Source organism: Nuphar pumila, chromosome 1 (genome assembly GCF_984573655.1).
Source record: "Nuphar pumila chromosome 1, dmNupPumi1.hap1.1, whole genome shotgun sequence".
NCBI classification, from domain to species: Eukaryota; Viridiplantae; Streptophyta; class Magnoliopsida; order Nymphaeales; family Nymphaeaceae; genus Nuphar; species Nuphar pumila.
Window position 1 is genome coordinate 16,277,394 of NC_143249.1, and position 22,555 is coordinate 16,299,948.

General features: G+C 37.8%; 1 protein-coding gene across 1 annotated transcript; it reads right to left on the minus strand.

Moving 5' to 3' along the window:
- Nucleotides 1–19,940: 19,940 nt before the first annotated feature.
- LOC149848131 (uncharacterized) lies at nt 19,941–20,258 on the minus strand. The gene has a single exon (XM_090003459.1). It carries the CDS (start codon nt 20,256–20,258, stop codon nt 19,941–19,943), a length of 318 nt encoding a protein of 105 aa, XP_089859585.1.
- Between the last annotated feature and the right edge of the window lie 2,297 nt (nt 20,259–22,555).

Sequence of the window (22,555 nt, forward strand, 5' to 3'; positions counted from 1 at the left end):
AACTTGACACCACTGGAAAAAGCTGACAGTGAGAGTGTGGAGGACTGCTGTCCCATAATGACACCCCAGCATGCTCGCTTTTGTGGATGGGCCCCACACGCTCCGTCTCAACCGGACTAAGTTTAACGCTCAAAACGACAAACCAAACATGGCGCAGCGGATTTCAGGCCGAAACTGAGCGTACATGCAATTATTGGAGAGTAAACGCATCTTGCAGAAAGGTCTGACCCGTGTGTTCCGTGTTCAGCTCGCAAGGAGGACTGGTCGAACTCAGCAAAATAAAATAAAGCTTGGTGAGTGAAATACTAGCTCCAAGGTGCTTTCATTCTCTCAACCAGTATCTTACTCAAACAGTAACAAATATACCTGAAGAAGTTGACTTGCAATTTTTTTTTCTTTTATTCAAAAGTTTTGTTTTCTTCCTGATGAGAAGAAGAAATCATCAATGAAATTTGGGCATCTTGTAATTACCTTCATCCAAAAAAATTACAGGTTATTTTGCTGGCTTCGGCCTTGCAGCAAGAAACACGATCTCTAGGTATGAGCTTTCATTTGCTTTTTAACTTTGATGCAATGTACCTTTTTTTGTAAATGAAATTGTTCAGGTTCATTTGAATAAGTTTGAATTTAAAAATTTTATTATTTTCAGCTTTGAAACAACAATTTTTTTTTATTGAAAATGAGCTAGCTCAAGCTCATCTTGTCTATCTCCAACTTGTGATCAGTTTGGCCACAAGCATGAACCCAACTTGAATCACCTCGCTCATTTACTAGCCTTATTCGAGTGCCTAGCTAGTTGTTAGCTGATTTTATATATGCAAAAAAGTATTAAGCTCCTATGAACTTCTATTAATCAAGATATAGCTAGACTTTTATTCATAAAGAACAGATGCCAATTTGGTCTTCTATCTTTTTTTTTTAAGTTAAGCTAGAGATATTTATCATGGGACTCTAACCGAAGACCCTAATTATGATAGTGTGACCTAACCATTTAGCTATCTCATTTCACTTCTTTTATGTGGGAGTTTTATCCATTTGTTTATTTGCTTGATTGTAATAAGGATGGGGAGAAAATTTGGTCAAAAGATAAACTTCCTAGCTGAATTGTAAACAAAGATTAAATCATATGATGATACCATGAAGTTAGTGGTATCGTTCTCCCAATTTGATCATTAGAAAACAATAATTGTAATATGCACATAGTGGCGTGCCATTTAGAGTAGTGCGGTTGGACACACTATAATACACTATGCATGGACATCATTTTCATAAATTTTTATGGCTTTAACCCTTTTAATAATATTTTAGTAAATAGCATTTTATCAAAAAAATAGTTTTTATTCATAAAAATTTGATGTTCTCGTTAAAAAAAAAATGAACAGGTGCTGAACTAGAGTTGCGTTTCAAGTCATACCTGTATCTTTGTGACATGGAGTAAAATTCATAGAAATGAAATGCTAATAAAGACCACAAAAAATGCCACTATATATGCAGAGACAATTCTTCTTCGGCCACTATAAGTCATGTCACTATAGACATATAGCAGCAGCTTTGTTAAATATAATGGCACACTATATGGGTTGAAGATTGCTACTGTATATGTTTAGTGGCATTATGTAAATGCCACAATAGATTAGTAGATTGGCAAAAAATGCATTCCCAGTCCACTCGCTGGTATCAAAAGGTGTAAGATTCATTCGAATTCTTGTCATATTTTATTTGGTCACCGAATTTCTTCACATTAATACACTAGGTATTCATCTCCAAATCATATATCTGGATACAAGTTCGGCCTTGAGGGAGCTCTAGGGAAGCTTTTTCCTAGGAAAAGGAAGTAGCCCGTGGAGAAAGGTATGGGCACCATGGCAGACCAAGTGAGCTGGCTACTTTGTAGCAGGCTGCATTTTTTAATGTCCCGTGGGAAAACAATCCTACCTTTTCTAGCGAGAAAAGGCTTTTTTCTTTCTTGAAAAAACATGGCCTTACAAATTGTGAAAAGATCAGGTGCTATATGATTCCACAAATATTTGTAAATTAAGAACCTGGGCCCGTCAGGTGTGGGACTCAAGACCTGATGGAGGGTGATGAGGTGATCAATACACAATTTTTTGTGCAATCATATTGCACCCGATCCGAACTTTTACAAATTGAAATGCCTTCGAAAAGGAATGCGATTACAAGATTACCTTGATCGCGGTCCCGAAGATCTTCACCATGCAATTTTAGCGATCAGATGCTCTCTTACACTGAAAAAAATATCTAAGCTCAAGAAAATCTCTCAATATTTTGAAGTTTTTTGTTTGTTTTCTTAGTAAAAATTTAAGAAAATATCAGCATATATAAAATATAGAAAGTAGGCAAAATATATAAACACATAGTTACTACGTAAAAAATACAGCAAAAAGGTTTTATGATCATATTAATATCGTGATAAAAGACACCACGATTTCAGAATATTTGATATTTTAAACATATTAAGTTTTTTTTTTTTTGCTTAATAAATCGACTTTCCATATTTGTGGCATAGGATTCCAATCACTTGTGGTCGTCAGGTCAGGGCCCCCAATTTGGGTCCTCATACCCGTAAGGTGGGCTTATTCGATGTAGATGTGAAGCACCTCTTTTTCTTCTTTTTGAAATATTTAAAAGTGGGTTGGCAGTCAGCTGGCGAAGACTTTGGACCGCACATGAATGAAAGGATGGTTGTTCTTCAACAGTCAATGACCGCCTAAAGAAGGAACTTTCTGGCCATAGCTTTGCACCAATCCTTTCATATCGATGATAATGGGAAGCTTTAATCAGAAACACAAACACGGTTGTTGCTACGGTTCTCAAATGGGTTGGGTATTGAATGGGTTCGAATACAACCTATGTACGTATGGTTTTGATTGGTTCGAGTATAAATTTTAGAGAACCGGTTGGTATTCAGGTCTAAAATGGTTTCTGTTTAATATAGGTTCAGGTAAATGATGGGTTTGAGTGCCAAGCTGGGTGCTTACATGTATCGCAGCAAACGAAACAATTTGGTCAAACACAAATTTGGGTCGGGTATAAATGGGTTCAAGACAATGCTTCCCAAGAACCCAAACGTTCTAAGATGCTTGAAGTTTTAAGTAGTTCCTACAAATAGCATCTCAAGGCGTCTTCTTGCATGTAGGGATCCTAATCCAGGGAACATCCCCATTCAATCCATGGGTTGAACCTGAGCAATTTATGAGTTGAGGTTGCAAAGTTGAATTTGAGATCAAGTTATCGCTTTGAATTTGGTACCAGAAGAGATCCGGGACTTCAATATCCAATGTCCCCATTGGGATTTAGAGGGCGTTTCGAATAGGGAAATCAGTTGACGAGAGATTTGAGGATCTCTGGTCTGACCCTTCCCAATCGAAAGAGAGCACCACGGACCTCTCCTTCATTGCCTTTATATCAGGGACTTCAAATCATTGATATAGCTAGGGTCTTGGGGAGCTGACTCCTTCATCCCAAGTTCGACTCTGATTGAGTGTGGGTACCTTTCACTGGTGGGATCTGATGCATACTCAGTTGTTGAAGATGCAGATCCAGATCCCAGTACTCAAATGAATGAGCTAATGGGGCCCACTCACGAGACACTCTCTCCTAATTTTGGAGCTCAAAGCTGAGCTCACCTATTTCTGGAGAGCAAAGGTCATGCAAGGTGGTTTATGGAGCCCCTAAAAATGGAAGAAGGTGGACCAAGAGCCAAACTATTTATGGGATGCAAGACTCTAGAAATAGACTTGGTCCAAGAAGGGTTTAATTAACAATAGCCTAACTCTTTCAAGGTTTATCCAGTTTTAGGTTTGCTTTTAAGAATTGTTTGCAACTTGTGTAAGGCTTAATGAGCCATCCTTGGCCTACATATAGGCCTTGCTTTTGGCTTGTGAGATATGAAATGAAAAATCAGAATTGATCTCTTTCTCAAATTAGTCTCTCTCTAGTTCACGTCCCTCTCTCTCTCTTGGGCTCTCTCTACCCCTCTTCTCTCTTTCTCTCTCAAGGGTTCATCCCTCTCGCATATCTGTGTGTTGATCCCTCATGGGTCTAGCTCAATAAGCGAACCAAGGTGTTGCCAAGGTCCACTCAACTCCAAGCATACCACCAAGTTTTTAGCGGTCGTTACTTTTCAAATCGATCTCCTGGTGAATCAGGCCTTTCTCGGCCAACCCACCCATTGTAGAAGATCCCTTTTAAGCCAACCAAAACTCAGCAAGTCGATCAAGCCCTTCTCATGACCCAAATTCTAAGGTAGAACTTACTGAACCCAATTCAACTCAAATTTGAATTCTCACACACCTAGAAATTTGTCAGCTTCTAAAATTCGCTTAGCCCAAGATGTGAAAGATCTAAGCCTGAAATATGGACTCAGTATTCATTAAAGTGTCTAGTTTTAACCTCCTAAACTTCATGATTTAATGAGCTCTATGTACAAAGAAATCGATTTTTCAATTCGGGTCTTTCAGAACCAAAACTCAGTCTGCCTTGTTTAACCCTGAAAAACCTACCACTTCCTAAAATCATATCTCCCTCGTTCTAAGTCCTGTGACCTTTAAATTTGGTTAGAATTTAGTTCAAGGTGTCTAGAATTATCTCTCTAAATCTGATTTTTTTTTGTGACACTGTTTGAGAGTTATGATTTTTCTCTCGAAGCTTATTAGAAAACCAAAACCTATTTACTCCACTCGTATGGCCGATTTCAAAACCAACCTTCTAAACATCACTAACCTGCTGCAACAACTCTAGACAACAGTCCAAGTCTCCTAACAACATTTCTAATTCACTAACGAAGGCGGAGGCAAAGTCTCTCACAAGAAGCATGATGATCATGAGGAGGAGGACGTGCATGAGTCTATCCTTGGACTACACCCGAATGACCGTGGAGCTGGGCTCAATGACGCATTAACTTGTCATCTCTCTTTCGTGACCTGCCAAGATACTCTTTCCAATCTTCACGAGAAAAAATTTGCATGACTAGATGTACAAATCAAAACAACAGTATGTCAGTCAATCAATACCCCACAAAAATAGGTTAGGATGCATCGTGGCTCACCTCAAAGGTAAATCCCTAAGGTGGTATACCAATGGCATGAACAACGCCATCAAACACCCACTTGGCATGAGTTTGGAAGAGAACTCTTGAAAAGATTTGGACTTTCTTCCTATGTTAATCATAATATAGAGATGAAAATTTAAAAGAAAAAATGGTTCATTCAAGAGTGCCAAGTGAAATTCGAGGACCTTAGCATAATGTGCAAAGATTGACCAGAGATTAGTGTTTTGTGAAGGCTCAAGTTGTGGAAGAGCACATAAAAAAAGTACACATATGTTAAGAGGCTTAGTTGACCCCCTAATAGGCCAGGAACATGCACCCCAAGCAAAGAAGATGATACCAAGGTTGACTTTGGTCCTCCCATTAAAACCAAATTTATTAGCAAAGCCCAAATGACGGATAGGCACAAGAAGGGGACGTGCTACAACTGCAATGAGAAGTAGACTCCCGGGCACAAGTGTAAGGCCTTAAGTTGTTTGTCATGTGCGAAAACGAGGATGCTACTAACATGTTTGCTAATTTTGCAGGAAGTTCGAAGTTCTATATTATGTTTTCTCTCTTTATTTTATCATGTAATTTCTCAATGTAAATGTAAAAGAGCCAAAATAGTAAAAATTTATTTACTCTATGCATAGTTTAGGTTGCATATGCATATAGTTTATTTTCTTAATATTAATTGTCATTATTTATCATGCATATGCACATTTTAATTTCACTTTGGTGATCCACGAATGGCACATGCACCCTCTTTTAAGAAGTTAATAAAATTAGTGGAATTCGTATTTGTTTCCATAGTCAAAATACGAATGAAATTCAAGTTTATTAACCTCTTTTAAGCTACAAAAAGCCTAAATACTTAGGCTTTTTTAGAAAAAAACTATTGCATATTTTGAAAGGTTTTCAAGATATTTTCTCAAATCTTCCTTTTAGAATTTAATAAGAGGTATTTAAAACATATTTATGGTCATAGCCATGGATATGTGGCAAATTCATCTTTATTGAATTTTATAAGGCATAAAAACTCATTTTCATCAAACGAATTTCAAAATGAAGGAGATTTGTAAAGGATTTCTTTTTTGGATTTCAAAAGAGTATACATTCATGCATAATTTAGACTTAGGCTACATCCTGCGAATGCTAACAAGGCCACACATCCAGTCATTTGATCTTTTCAGAAACTCAATTTCAAAACATCTCAAAAAAATTCTTCAAACTTCTTTCAAAGTGTTTTTTCAAGAATTTCAAGCATGCATCATGTTTTTTATTAACTATTTTCAAAACTCATGCCATATGTATGTTTTTTTATACATTCTAGGATTTAGAATAATTTCTTAGGCATTTAAACAAACAAGGCATAATCGTTCAATCCTTTGTTCAATAACCCCTGGCTAAGGTGTCAGGAACGGTTAAACCTCGTACCGACAGGCGAGTCCCATCTTTCAAGTTTTTTCCGTATTTTTTTAAAACAGAGGCAAGTTTTCTAAAAATATTTTTAAAAGGTTAGTTGAATTGCAAAGTAAAAATTTTGCATGGATATAGATTTTGGCGACCATGATGGGACTTGTCTTCAAATTGATTGAACTTATGTCTTATCTTGTTTAAATATCTAAGTTATCATTCTATCATGTCAGCCTTTATTTATGGACCTAGGAGCCTAGAATCTGACCTAGCTGACATGATGCATGTAGGCTTAGGTGTGGTTTGGTAGGATTGATTGAGGAGGTCTATTCATGCTCACTTAGACCTAAGTCAAATACAACCCTCCTTAATCTAGGTGTTGAATGCAAACCTTGTATGCTCTTTTATTATTTAAAGCTCTGTCTTAGGTCAAAATGCATTAGAGCCCTATGATTTTTGCATGCTTGAATCATTTTTAATAAAACACCCCTACCTATGTTGTCTAAGTCATCATGTTGTTGGGCTTTATCCCTGAACCATAGTTCGGGACAAAGCCTCACAACTGAGCCACTTATTTGGGCTAATAACCCCCCTGTCAGTACTGAGGGCCATAGTCCAAAGTATATCGATAGGCGCTCAAAGATGTCAAAGAGCCATACCCTTAGAACCCTGGAGATATTTTATGCCACATACATTGAGGCTCAATTCAAGTATATAGGCGTGTTATGATTGGACATAGATGATTTGAACCCTTAGAGTTAGGGTAGAGTCCTACAAGCCTTTTAAAAATTGCATGGTAGAGTCATCCTTTAGGGAGTGTTGTATGTGCATTCTTGTTTGTGCAGCTTTGTTGTGATTTGAATTTGATTATGCGATCCTTATTAACTACTTCCTATATTTTTAGAATACATTTATTAAAACCCTTGATGTCTTTTCTAAATTTTTTTATTTTCCAACAATCCAAACGTGTATCTTTTTCCTCCTTGTTATCCTCGATCTCGATTTTTCAATCAAATCTAGTCCTGCCATCTATCATCTTCAACAAATCTTATGTCTCCTTCAAATTTTGTTATCATCTTGTTCTAACTCTCTTCATGATTGTTAGTGTGTTCCAATGGTGTTCAACCAGAATGACACCATTTTTCCTAAGGGTCATATCTTATATAAGATAAGGTGAGGTCTTCCAGAACATAGGATCCTAGACACTGGTCATTTCCTTCCTTGATGATACTATTCTTGGCTCACCAACTTCTCCCGTATATTTTTCAGACCATCTGAATGACTGTGGATTGGAACTGGCATCAACAGTGGGCAAGCATAATATCAATGATAACCTTATTCAAGCCCTAGCAGAGAGATGGAATCCTCAAGCCTGCACCTTTTGGTTTTCGTGGGGAGAGATGACACTACTTCTGAATGAGTACACCGACATCATTGGCCTACCCCAACCAGCTGGTCAGTCAGATGATCCCATAGAGCAACAATTCTTAATCAATATGAGAGGACTTGATCTTCGAGATGCTCTAGCTCGAATGACAAGACGTAGATCGTGGCCATTTATTGAAGAATCTAGGGATCAATACATTGATCTATTCGAGCTCTATCGCCAGTATGGGACATACGAGGATGTTGATACTCTGTCTAGAGTAGCTCGAGAGAGAATTCAACATGCCACGGTCCTGTGCAGTGTATGATTGGTTTTCTTTCAGGACAGACAAAGATATGTGGACATCAGAACTGTTAAGCTTTTGCAAAGGTGAAGAAGTCAGCAGACTAGCTGCCTCTCTATTGCCATGGCTACCCTAGCTTTTTTTTTTATCATGGTTTGACCTGCTTCACTCTCGAAGATGCAGTTTTGGTGGAAGGGTGTACCTACGCCCTACAATCTTGGTTTCTCCAGCATGTGATAATGAGAGCCAACTCTTTAAGATACAATGGCAAAGAGCCACAACCTACTCCTTAGTACCGAGTCTTGATTGAGAATCTGCATAAAGATGAGATTGTTTGGGACTACTTCAACCGGCAGAAGTCACCTCATTGTTACACCTATGAGTGTGGCAAGCGTTACATGTTGCTTGGACCATTCTTTTGACCACCTAGAGGTTATTGGATACTCTAATGCGAACTTAGAAGGATGTCTTAATAGTAGAAAGTCTACTACTTGATACATTTTCCTACTAGCAAGTGGTGTTGTCTCATAGAGAAGTGAAAATCAGTCTATAATTGTTGCTCATACCATAGAGGTAAAATTTATTGCTCTATGCAAGACTTCATCTTAGACCATTTGGATAAAAAACTTCATTATGGGTCTTCAAATTATGGACTTTATTGAGAGACCACTAAAGATCTTTTGTAATAATGAGGCAATTATGTTCTTCTCAAATAATAACAAGAGCTCAACTTTATGTCGACACATGAAGTTAAAATACTTTGTTGTTAAAGAAAAAACTGAGAATCATCTGTTATGTATTGATACAATTGGTGTGAAGAAAATGACTGCAGATCTTTTTACTAAAGGGTTAGCATCGGGATTATATTCTCAACATGTAAAAGGGATAGGTCTTTTTTATTCCTTCTAATGTATGACAATACATTATGTGATCACATTTGTGAAAATGAATTGATTCTCTATGCCTTTAAGGATCGTTGATTTTGCATAAAGGATCTCTCATTTGGTTAGAGAGAATAGCAAAATAACAATATTAAAGAACCAATAAAATGGGTCAAAGACCAACCTATTCATAAAGGTAATCTTAACATGTTAAAGCACTAAAAATGAGTTGTATTATAGTATATGAAAATATAACATTTAAAAAAATGATCATCTTCATGACTTATGATTTATTCTTGTGATACATGATAGCATGTGAACTCATATAAAGAATTAAGTTGAGATAACAGTATAAACCTCAATTTAATACCTTTTTAGTGTCAATGGGTCAAGTGGGAGAATGTTGAATATTTGGGTTTAGGTTCAACCCATAGTGTGACCCAGTTTAACACTATAAGTGGGTTAGTGAGGTTGTTAGTAGGCACTAAATGGGTGTTAGTGGGGGTAGAGGTTACGTGAATGTGTAGAACTCACATTTTGTAATCACTCCCTATCTTCCATTATAAATGGAGGGCTTGATTGTATGATAAGAGCAGTCATAACAATAGCCTCTAGCCTATTGCCCGTAATTGTCATTCGGTTCAGGGTCCTGCTCACGATTGACTTCAAGGCCTGAGCTCATCGTGGGCGTCAATAGGCTGAGGAGAACGTCGAGCACCCGCATGTCGCATCGACCATGGCGTCTACTGGTAAGTGCATATTTGTATTCCAAATTCAATTTTTGCAAATACACCAACAATATCAACACCCAGTTTTTACAAGTAATTCAGGACAGCTGGTAAAGATAGGGCGTATCCAACCCAAATCCTGCTTCGGCCACTTGAGGTTGACCATGTGGTAGGCATCAGAAGCAGTGCAGGTGCAGATGGAGGTCTAGCTCAAGCCACAAATGGTCTCCAGCTTCGCTCCCTCCAAACCACCCACCGTGCAGTGAGAATTGAATATATCAGATGATTGGTTATATACAATATGACCGTATCTGCTGTCGCTCCAAGGTGCACAATGCAATGAAGGATGCTTTTGGGAATCAGGTCATCAAAAAAAAGACAGCAGATTTTTGAGAAAATATTTTCATGAAGACGGTAGATGTGTGGCTTCCATTTCAAATTAGACTGATAGATCAGTCAATTTCCCAGTTAGGAAGGAGCCTCCTCCCTTGTTCGGTCTCTCTTTGTTTTGTTTCTGTTTTTTTTTATGACTAGAACTGGGCCGCTTAATGGAACCCTGGGTGAGCCCTACGACCGTCCTGGTCTGTTTCTTTTTTTGACACATTGTCGTTTGGTCTCACTGAAAAGACAGAATACATTGATCAATGTATAGTGAAAGAGCAAATTTCATCTTTTACTCTTTTAGTGGAAGAGCTTCAAGAGGATAAGATGGAAGTTATAATGCCTTGATGACTCAAGGAAATGAAGATGACACTCAAACAGTATGCTCAGTCAGCTCAGTATTTCATCATTTGGTTGAGGAATATGAAGTGCAAAAGATGGGAGAGATGATCTGCTTTTTGACTCCAAGACAGCAGGATATGGAAAGTAATTACCAAGACGGTGCTGCATTACCTGAGCCCACTAGATTTATGGGAGCAGACTAAGTCTGTCCTAGTGTTTAACCAATAACTTACGGTCTGTAGGCTCAGCAATAGACTTTTCTGCAATCCCATCAATAACTTTTCCTCCAAAATTTACTCAACACTATAAGAGAAATGTTCTACCATCTTCACCGTCCGTTGAACCCATCGTAAAGGTATTGATGACATCGTCATTGGCAGCCATGAAGGCGGCAGTTGTTCATCACAATGAGTAGTGTGAATGTTTGATGCAACCTCACACCAAGGTTGCAGGGATCAAACTATGCTACCAACTACTTCTAATCCTCAATGCTAGGTTACCATGAAAATCTATAAATTTGCAAGAATCAAATGACAAAAGTACCAATTTTTCATCGACCATCTTTTAATAGAGTCTCTACGATAAGTATTTATAGAAAAAAATACAAAAACCCTAATTTTAATACGGATTTCAAATAGATCTGATACTTAACTATAATGCATAATCCAATGCGATACTAAATATTCAATTAAATTTAATTAAAAAACAAAAAAAAATCAAATGAATCCAAACGCATCCTCAACCCGAACATATCTTGCTTCTGTCCTGCATCAATGTTAGTGCATTTTCCATGGTGATTTCACAGATCATCTGATCTGCTCTTGTGTGTGTGTGTGTGTGTGAGCAGAGTAGTTAGATTAATCAATTTTCAAGGTGAAATTTGCTAGACTTGAAAAAAAAAAAGAAATCATGAGATAACAAGACGATGTTTTTCAATTACAAGATACTTAACCAACCAGGGGTTATGCAGACTAGAGATTAATGTCGTTAGTTACTTTCAAGAAAGAGACACGTCTATGCCCCTCTCAACTAAAACGTATTGTGAGTGTTTAACACAAGAATGGCCCCTGTAGGTTACGATGAGGGAAGGGTTCTGGTCATCTTATAAGTCATACCTTTTTTTTTTGTCATAAATACCACCTATCAGATATCGTTCCAAGCTGTTTTGATCAAATCTGATCCATAGATGGATTTAGCATGTTCAACAATTGATAGCAATCAAACCTTGGATCATGTTTTTTTAATGGGAAAACATGTATGTTTTAAATCATAAAGTTCAGTGTTTTTATAGCTGTTAATTTCTGAATCGTTGGAAAATTGCTGTTACAATCACACGTAGATGAATTTTGGCTGATACAACCACTCGATTGTCCACTTCTAGTAAACGTGTTGGAACCAATTCTAGTAAGGGCCCCAGTCGAACGCTCGAGTCTTTTTTTCCTATGCTCATGGGAACCGCCGGGGCCGGCCGGCCCGTAGATCGGATCCATCCATAGGCCTGACCGAAAATAGTTTGTCCACAAACAAGACGAAGGTAGTAGTTCATGAGCTCGAAACGATCTAATTCTATGGGTGGAAGCCCTATCCTTACATATAGTAAACCAACCAACCGAATGCTTCCAATGTTGTTTGGTCTGGCCCAATGAAAAACAAGAGCTATTCTTTCTATAATTGAGATCAGGCCTTCATCTGTTTGGAGCAAGACGCTCAATCCTTCGGAGTTCTTAGCACGACATGCTGCTATCTAAATGTGGCACTCACTTTCTCGAGCCAATACCAACAGCAGCTCCCGCTAAAGCAATTGTAGCTGCTCCGGCACCTATTAATTTAGCGCCTTCTAACACCATTTTTGTATGAAGAGGAATGCTATCCACTTTCTTGCGCATTTTATTTCCTCCATCTCATTAATTCTTTCATTTAGATTATTAAGAGTTTGAATTGAATTTCTTTTTTTCATTGAACTCTTTCACAGACAGAGAGCTGGTATAGAAATGTCCAATTTCAATGATTCAGTTGCCAGTCTTAACTAACGGACTATGTAAACCATATCTATACTGTCAGAACAGTAGGATCTTAGAGGTTGTATGATGAAAGGGTATCACATACAGGATGACTGGAACCTGTTCGTTGTTTAAGTTACAGGTACTTTCAGTGCAAAGCAAGACAAGTGCCACTTCTTGGGATTTTTTGTTAGCCTTGTAAAACAGTGTTTTACTTGATATGCTCTCCCATATGAGTAATCACACACACACACACACACACACACACATGAAGAATATTGGATACAATAGACTTAACAAGACTTTTTTTTGGGGTGTTAAATCTAACCTCATAGATGTGATCTACATGCTTCCATAGTTCGATTAGTAGGAATCAGTTTTTGGAATGTTGGATTCCAACTTGTATACAGGTTTTTCTAACAATGCAAAGATCAACGACCATAAGTACACTAAAATATCTCGACTATAATTGCTTTGCTCTGGGTTGACCTTATGGTAATTATTAAGCATGTTGTGAACATGCAAATAATGGATATTGGGCATCAAAATATCAATATCAACTTTGAAAAATTAGGTTAAATGGTAGAAGTTTTAAAAACCACAGGTTTTGCTTTTTGTTGTAAGGTGGCACAAACATCCACCTCACCATGTTATGTGAAAATTCCTACTCCCCCATCCTAGTAGTTGTTTTCTTTGCTTTATGGCTTGTTGCATTTCTTTAATAAAGAGATGAGATAAAGAGAAAAAAAACGTCGAAAGCATAATTGAGTGCATCTACTTTCATTTCAAGTTGTGGGGATGAACTCCAACTGAGCCTTTTTACATCACCAACTCCAACCCAAATAGGATCCCCACTACTTTTATGATTAGTAGGGGCTGCAAACACATTTTTAAATTGGGTAACACAGGACTTCAGTCTTATCCTCACGACTCCATTTCACACTTGCATCTTGTGGGGGCACAGGAAAGCTCCTTTTGCGAGTTGGGGCACTCGAATTCAAATTCGAGACCTTTTGGTTACGATAGTGCAACTTAACCATCCAACTATTTCATTTGACCTTAGGGGCCCATAAAAACTCAGAAACATGCATGTGAGCATGTATGCATGAACAAGGTCTACACCTTTCATGTAAAATGTAAACTATTTTTCTTTTTGAGAAATCCTTTATGGTATTTCAACTCAAGACCCTTTGGTTATGATAGTGTAACTTAATAATAGGATCCTTCGGGTTTAAAGACTCGACTTTACAAACCTTAATCACTCTAGACCTTTTGGTGTATTGGTTAGGCACCTAATATTTGATATTAAAGAAACTACCACGTTTAGAGTTTAATTTTAGGAAGAAAGCTACTTGAACTAGAGTGATGGAAGAGTTAAGGCCAGAGTAAAAGATAACTTAATTAGAGTGGACAGCAGAATATGTCAATTGCATAGTATATGGTAGATTGTTAAAGATCCTAACAAATTAAAGACTTGACTTTACACGCCTTAATCACCCTAAAGCCTTTTTCTTGCCTATTGATTAGGCACCTGACACTTAACAATTCAGCTATCTCATTCGATGTCAAGGGCCCATGAAAAGTCACAATTCAAAAACATGAATGTGAACATATATGCACAAACAAGGTCGAATCCTTTTGATTAAAAACGTAATTTTAAGGAATACTATGCAGTGGACTTGGAATGGACCTAAGCATCCTAATTTTTAGCTTTTTCCACTTTGGTGCCTAAGTCCCAATTAAAAGCAGAGCATGGACCACAAGTAACAGACCAACGGGGGCTTCCTGTGGTTGGTAGGACCTATCAGTAAACGTCTCCCTCTAGTGGGACGTTGAAGGTTCAAAACCACATGGTACGTTGAATTTCAACTGGTGGGGCATGCCTAACCCCAGCTCGCCTTTCAATAAAAGACCACGAGTCAACAGTAAAGGGGTTGAGTTAGATTTGTGTCCCAATCATCCAAGTCTAGTGTATATCGTTGAGCGTAGGTGCTTGAACATTAGGTGTCTGGGATACGTGTTTCAGTTTGGACCCCATAAATGTATTGGGCATGGTCGATTTATTAGGGAACCACACCTGGATCATGTGTTTTGATGAAAAAATGATATTTGGGGCTTAAAAAATTTACAAAGATTTTAGACCGTTGATTTTTTAAACCTTATAAAAACCCACCCATGTGCCGGAATCCAACACTTCAAGAGCTATCCCTACATGGATCATATCTATATGGTCAGAATTTAAAAATAAAACAAAAAAAACACCCATCAAGTAGGTATCTCAAGTACCTAATGTTCGAACACCTGCACTCTACTATATATATATATATATATATGCTCTGGTTCTGCCATGCTTTCCGGTTTTGCCCTGTTAGGCCCCTTCGAAATCATAGTTTTTGGTATTTTTCCCCACATCTAACACCGTAGATGTGATCTATAAGTTTTGTTTAGTGGGATCTGGGTTTTGGATCACCAGAATCTGACTTGTATACAGGTTTTTATGATGATCCAAAATCAATGGGTATCCTGGCTCATAAAAATACATTTTTTTGTTGGAAAAACATGATCCAAGAGTTGATTCTCACTAGATCGAGCATGCTAAACACATCTAATGGTTCAGATCTATCATAAAACACTTCAAACTATGGGGCCTAACAGGGCAGAACGAGAAAATAGAGCCTAATATGTTCAATTCTCTCTCTCTCTCTCTCTCTCTCTCTCTCTATATATATATATATATATATATATATATATGTGTGTGTGTGTGTCGAACACACTTTCTGTCAGATGAGGCTAGAACGTGTGCACCCTTGAACAAGGGTGTGCACACTTTTGTTAAAAAAGTCTTTAGGGGCAGTCTCGACTGCTGCTAAAGACTATTTTTGCAGAAAAAAAAATTTCGCTGCTGATTGCATGCATGATCAGCGGTGGAGATTCGTCTGATGGTAGCGTCCATTGTTTGGGCGTCCACCATTACGATTATCCCTATGTGTGTGTGTGAACAATGTGTTTGTGCTTTTTATTTGATCTGAATAGAATAGAGCAATAAACTTATAAACATTTACTCGGTACAAAACATGAATTAGTTTAGATATTTCTCATGCACATATTAAAATTATTCAAAAGTTTTCATTAAATCAAATTGATCCAAGCCATGTCTTTCAGTAAACAAGCAGTGAGAAACATCTCTCCTGATTCTGATGAAAAAAAAAAAACACCTAAACTATGATTTTTAAAGAGTCCTAACTAGGGACTCAACAAAAAGGAGTCCTAACAAACCCACTCGTATACCCATTGTGTGTATATGTGTGCACGAGAGCGATCACCTTTTTAATCATTGTTATTATTAATTCAATCATGTATCAACAAGAAAAAAAAAATGCGAGATCGTTAGTCTGAATGAGCTAATGTTCGCATATCAACTTGTCATAACTAGCTTGATTTTGCAATATCATCTTGTATAGAATTAAACCATATATATGCTGTAATATATATGCTGTAGTACCAATCAGTGTACTTTTATTTTTTTAGAGAAAAAGCAAACTTAATTGTATTAAAGAAATAAAGCGATAGGCCAAGGGTTTGAGACATCGAGCCCAAAGACCAGAACATATAGAATGGGCCCAAGAAACATTCCCCTCCCCCGGTAGGTAGACTAGGATTTATGAGCAGTGTGCTTAAAAACCAAAATGCCAACATTGGTGATCTCATGTTGTTACATCCTAAGATTTAAGAGAAAGATTAGGAATCCTAAAGTAAGACTTGGATGATTTATGGGTTTCCATAAGAAGGCACTTGAAACTAATGTCAACAGCTAATTTTTCTTTGAATGAAGTGGACCTTCTTTTTTTCTGACAATTTGGCCTTGATTGTGATATATTTAGATATCCAAGTTCAAACTTCAAAAGTCATATGGTGGTGATGTTTTCAAAATCGCACAAAGTCCTCTAACCACAAGCACCATGAAGTCAACGTGAGTTGCAAGAAAAAATAAACAAAAATCCATGTCACAATCAATTTTCGGAGTGGGCCTAAGGCTCCATCTTTCTTGGTAGGGGCAACCGTGATTTATCATCTAAAAAGGGATGACTATGGTTCAAAACCCATGGGGAGCATCTCTTGCAGCAAGGTAAAAGCTGAGTGTATTCCCAGGTGGGCAGCAGGACCTCAAGGGCTTTATGAACGGGAGGCCTATAAATGCATGGTCAGGGGTGGGGGTGTGGTTGGCCGCCCCCACCCCTCAAAAAAGAAAAAGAAAAAGAAATAAAACAGAAATAAAAAGAACAAAAAGAGTGGATCACCTTCACAACTCTACTCGAAGATGAAATTGGGCATCTTCAAACGTGACCATCATATTTTACTTGTCTAGATCCAGCAGTAATGGGACTTTGAGTTTTTAACCCACAAAAGGAGGTCCAATCCGCCACTAATCGGTTTGGTCGACTGGATGAGCATGTCAGTTGAATCTACGCATACTGGATCGGTTATTGCCAGAAGTCACCAATCAAATCCGAAGTGCAATTTGGAACTTTGTTCATACCAGTGGCATTTTATGTAAGAAGAAGGGTAAAGTAAGAGATTAGTATTAGAGGGAAGTCGGTAACTGTAGTTCTAGTAAAAATCATAGTTACAGGCAGGGGTCCTAGCTTTGGAGTTTTACGCTGCAGGCACAACGACCATAGGTATGGCAGGCTGAGCCAACACGACCAGGTCTTCATGCCGGGTGCGATTTCTTCAGGTTATAAAAAAAAAAAAAAAGGAAAGTGCTTGCTTCCCACTTTTTTTGCTTTGCACACACTTCCACAATTGCTTCCAAAACAAATCTCGCTTCTCACTTCATACTACTTTTTAATACTCACTTCTCTGCCTCCTATTCTTCCCGTATCCATTTCGTTTCATAGTAACTATGGTCAAAATAAAGAACTCATACATGTACCAGCCTGCTCATTAAAAGACTAAATAGAGAAATGCACACTTTAATTACAAAATTACATCCAGCCTTAACTAAAAAAAAACTCAACTGCTTTCCTTTCTTTGAAACGTAATTTACAACACTAATGTTAGAAATTGCTTTATATCCTGGATTATAGGAAAGAAGTAACTGGGATAATTTCTTAGAGGTGAAGTTCTGATAAAGCCCTACTGTGTTTGAATCAGAGTTACCAGTCGAGGAAGCAGGAGCGGGAAGCGAGGCACTTTCAAAAATTTAGGAAGTGGAGAAGCGTGAGACCACTTAAAAGAAAATTATGAACCGTCTCGGAAGCGACCTAAGAAGCGAACCGAAAGCAAGAGAAAAGCAAAAAACATGAAAAAAATGAGAAAGCGTGAGAAAAGCGTGCTTCCCATAAAAGGAAAGTGTGCTTCCCATAAAAGTTGGACGCTTCCCCTCACGCTTCGAAAGCGCGATGTTTCGTGCTTCGGAGAAACGCGCTTCTGGTAACTCTGGCAGAGATACCTTGGAAAATACAAATACATATAGGGGAAAGCAAATATAACGTTACTTGTGGTTTATTGGGGTTTTACTTAAAGGCAAGCTGGGGTTAGGCAGACCCCTACCAGTTATACAACTATACCATTGGATTTTGAACCAACGCCCCAAACACAAGGTGACGTTCCCTAACTGCTCCTACCAGACAACCGGAGGGTTGGGTTCCCTTCTGCCTTTTATTTTATACCGAAGAGAAACTACCATTATGATTCAGAAATCTCATTATGGGCAGAGGTGCCACATTGATCGGTGTCCTATAGTGTAAAAACCTCAAGAGTAATCCCCTTTCCTGCTGGAGATAATTTCCTGTTGGCTTCAATCTTACAGCAAGGACACACACTTTGGGTATTCAACTTGTGATGTCCTTTATTTAGGCAAAGCTATAAGAATATCATAATCAATTCTCAAAAAGGTAGGTTAGGTTATCTGGTAGATTTAAAGCAAGAACCTAGTAGAACTGAGCCAACCAGATGGTCCAGGTCTATACCAGATTCTGAGACAGATCATGATGTCATATTGTATATAACCTTAGCATGAATATCAAATCGGATGGTTCTATTTCTCAAGCCCCTGAAGAGCCACCAGCTTGGGCTTGCGCGGGAGGGTGTAGCCCGTGTGATTTGAACCTAGACCACCCATCTAGCGGCTTAGGCTAGGGATGCAAATAGACCAGATCCAGCATGAGCATTTTTATGATATTTGGCTAGACCCATTTGCATCCCACCACACCAAACCCCTTGGGGCTATCTTACATGTAATTTGTTAGTTTTTTGATATATGCTGTGATGTACTTGATGCAATTGGAGCCAAGGCTATGGTGGTCACAAAGTAGGTCAAACTTTGACCAATTTTTTGCTGGTCCTACCGCGTCCCACCTTCATCATGATGGCATGAGGCACTAATGTCACACTAGAATTTAGTATTCTCTTTTTCAGAGAAGGGAGACCAAAGACAATGCTTTGTGGTAAAAATTGACGTGGACAGTTTGGTTCCTTTTAAGTAAGAGGTTTCACACTTTCTTGGTGTCATCGGAACCTCCAGCTCCAAGATGTGGAATACCTCTGCTTATTCCTTAGGTGTCAGGTTGTACTTATATCCTTAAAAAGAGGGATAAGTTGGGAAATTGCATTTTTATGCAAGTTGCCAACCAAATGACTGATCATCCAGTAAGCGACTCATGAACCTCACTAAATTGAAGAGACGTCACGATTTCGAAACTTACAGGTGTGTGCCCCTTGTTACAAGGCTAAAGCTAGGTGTGGTCTTTCTGTGGGCAAGAATGATATGGGGTTTTTTTACACCAGAGTGAGCTTGGGAGTGATTTCTTATTAATAAAACAAAACATGCTTTTTATGGGATAAGTGGGTGAACTCAAACACTGACTAGGAGATAGATAAGAAATTGCAGGTTAATGAAAAATATGGCCCTGAAGTGAGAATTGGCCAACATGGTTATCTTTCAATTCATGAACAACTTTACCAGAAAGAGAACATTCCCCAGCTTTCATTAATTTTCTCCTCTTAACCAAAATAATAGTGTCTGAGCTAATATAAAGAATTTGAATTTGCATTAGAAATCGTGCTCACTTTATATATATATGTGTGTGTGTGTGTTAATTTGTTAGCATTAGTAAAACTTTGTCTGGTAATCCAGTTGTTCAGGAAACTGACGAATCTTCTATCTCTTTATAAAAATAAAATTAAAACAAAATAAAAGGATATTTTATTTTAAATCGAACCCATACTATATTATTATTATTATTATTATTATTATTATTATTATTATTATTATTATTATTATTATTATATATATATATTCTTTTACTCCACACACCAATCATAACAATTACCAAAAGAAAAAAAAAATGGTTATGAACAGCATGAAGAAGGGGGCTGCAAATTAAAACCGGAGAAACATTTTTTTCCCTCAATTATGAAGCTTTTTCTTTTGTTTTTTCCTTTTTTTTAACTTTACAATCAATCGAAAATTACACGAAAATGGCATAACGCATGCTGTCACGCACCATGAGGTGGTTGATCTCGGAGATTCTGGACGCTGCCTCGCTGCCTGCGTCCGGCCACCCCGACTGGTGATCGCCGGCGAAGAAGTCTCCCTGGTGGGCGCAGGTGGCGCAGCTGAGGAGCGAGAGCGGCAGCAAAGCGATCTCGCGGATGAGGGACGCCGCGTTCCTCCGCTGCTGCGCGTCGAGTTCCGGAAGGACGTCCAGCGCGTTCTCGTCGGCGACGCGCGCGCCGCTCCTGAAGCGGCGGACTGCTCTTTTCAGCGACGCCAGTGGGCTCAGCATCTCTGGCCGAGAAACGAGGGTTGGTTGGTGGTGGTGGTGGAGGAGGAAGAGAGGAGTTGGGGGGGAGGCTGAGTGACTGCTGAGCCCCCAATTTATGCTGTGGTTCTTCTACTTTTGAGTATTGGGTAGAGGTGTGGCCCATCTCCCCCGGCCCCAAGGGGCGTGGTGGGCGCCATATTTGTCGCTGTTGCTGTTAGTGATGGACACAAGGGGCGTACGTGCTACCGCAAAGTGCTTTTGGACTATAATGGGAAAAAGTTTCCCACTTTTGTCATGGTGGTTAAGAACTATCATGGATCAGATCAAACAGAAAATCTGTGCCAGCGTAGCTATTTTCTGTGTTTGTGTTTTACATAAAAAAAAAAAAAAATCTGTAGATCGTTACACTTCTGCATTTTTTGTGTGGCCCCCCAGTGCTTTGTAAATTACTTAGCTTGATCATCTAACCACGTCTCTGGATGAATCTACCAATTTAGGTCCACCAATGGCTCGGGCATCCGATCCATGAGAGTGCACCTCAACTCCAACAAATAATAAGCAATGTTATCAAAATCAGTCTAAGCCAGACCATTGGAATCAAATAGGCACCTTATTCAATTTAATTGAAAATCTGCATGAATTGGTTTTCCTTTCACGTCTTTAATGATTTGTGATATTTGTTTACTATTTTATTTTTTAACTACTAAATGTGTTTTTATTTTTTTATTTATTAATTTTTTCTTTTTCTTTTTTCGACATATATAGAAAGCTGGGATTAGGCTACAATCATACCATTTGGGGTTCGAACTTGCAACGTCTCAACACAAGGTGATGTGCACTAATTAACTGCTCCTGCCAGACAACCGCCCCAATTGGTTATTTATTTATTTTTTTTCTAGGCTAAGAGGAACCCTCAATTATGGATTTTACATTGCAAGCTTCCAATTGGTAAAACCTTTAAAGTTTCTCTCCTCACTTAGGAAATACAGGCTGCTTAGACCTTGCTGCAAGAAATGTTCCCTGTGGGTTTCAAACTGTGGTCACCACATGTTAGGTGACAAACCACAACCACCTTTAGCCAGGAAGGTGGGGCCCATGTAGGCATCAAAATGCATATTTTAGAAGTTGATTGACCCTTTAAGTGTCATTTACCTGCATTTTTACTTTCTTTTTTGATAAATTTAATTTCCTTTCTTTGGATTTATTATGATTCTTTGAATTAAAAAAAACAAATTTTAATATAGGTCGAGATATGATTCAGGCCAATTTTCTGAAATATGAATATCTTTAAAAAACAATTTGGTCCATAACCAACTCAGAGGACATATTTTATAATAGGAGATTAGTTTCAGGTCTGGGTTTGGTTTATGTCTGATTGAGAAAATGGAAGCCCAAACCTGATCAGTATAATTCAAAGAATATTGTGTGTGTGGGTGTGGGTGTGGCTTACAAAATACTCGAGCCAAGATGGATTAGTTTGGACAAAAACCATGACTCGAACTTCACCCATACATATTACTCGGCTTGGGTCCTGGTCAACCCAAGTAGGTTTTAGATTTGCATTTTTATACACATACTTGGGTTTGGAGACATGTTTAGAGCACAAAAAGTTTTTTTAGAAAATCTCAGTATGAATCTAATTTCGTTGAAACTGGAGTTCAGATCACATTGAGTCTTGAATTTGAATCTTGTAGTTCATACACTTTTACTTGTTTTCGTGGAAAAATCTTATGCATATCTCTATTTTTTTACCTTGTTTTATAAAATTAAAACTGAATTGAACTCATATATATATATATATATATATATATATATATTGTTTACTGATTTTAGTGCATCTTGTATGCCTTTTTCATTTTCATCCATCTTTCTAAATGCAAAACCTTTGCGATCATGTATTAATCATTTAACGGTTTTTCTTCTTTTTCTGTTTCACATAGTGCCTTCCATGAGTTGCGGTACATATATGGAATCAGTGGGGGATCCAGGATTTTGCTTAAAGGGGGGAAAACATTTTTTTATAATAAAACAATATATAAAACTAAAATATATCAAGGATTTTGTTTAAAGGGCAAAAGTTTATAATAAAATAAAATATAAAACTATAATATAAAGGGGGGCAATATAAATTTTTATAATAAAATAATAAAAATTTTCAAAACTTTCTTAAAGTGGGGCAAAAGAATTTTATAATAAAATAAAATATAAAGCTAAAATATATCCAAGATTTTGTTTAAAAGAGGGCAAAAAAAATTTATAATAAAATAAAATATAAAGCTAAAATATATCCAAGATTTTGTATAAAAGAGGGTAAAAAA

What these genes read in the sequence shown, in the direction of transcription:
- LOC149848131 (XM_090003459.1), bottom strand. Translation starts at nt 20,258, where the DNA reads ATGCTGAGCCCACTGGCGTCGCTGAAAAGAGCAGTCCGCCGCTTCAGG.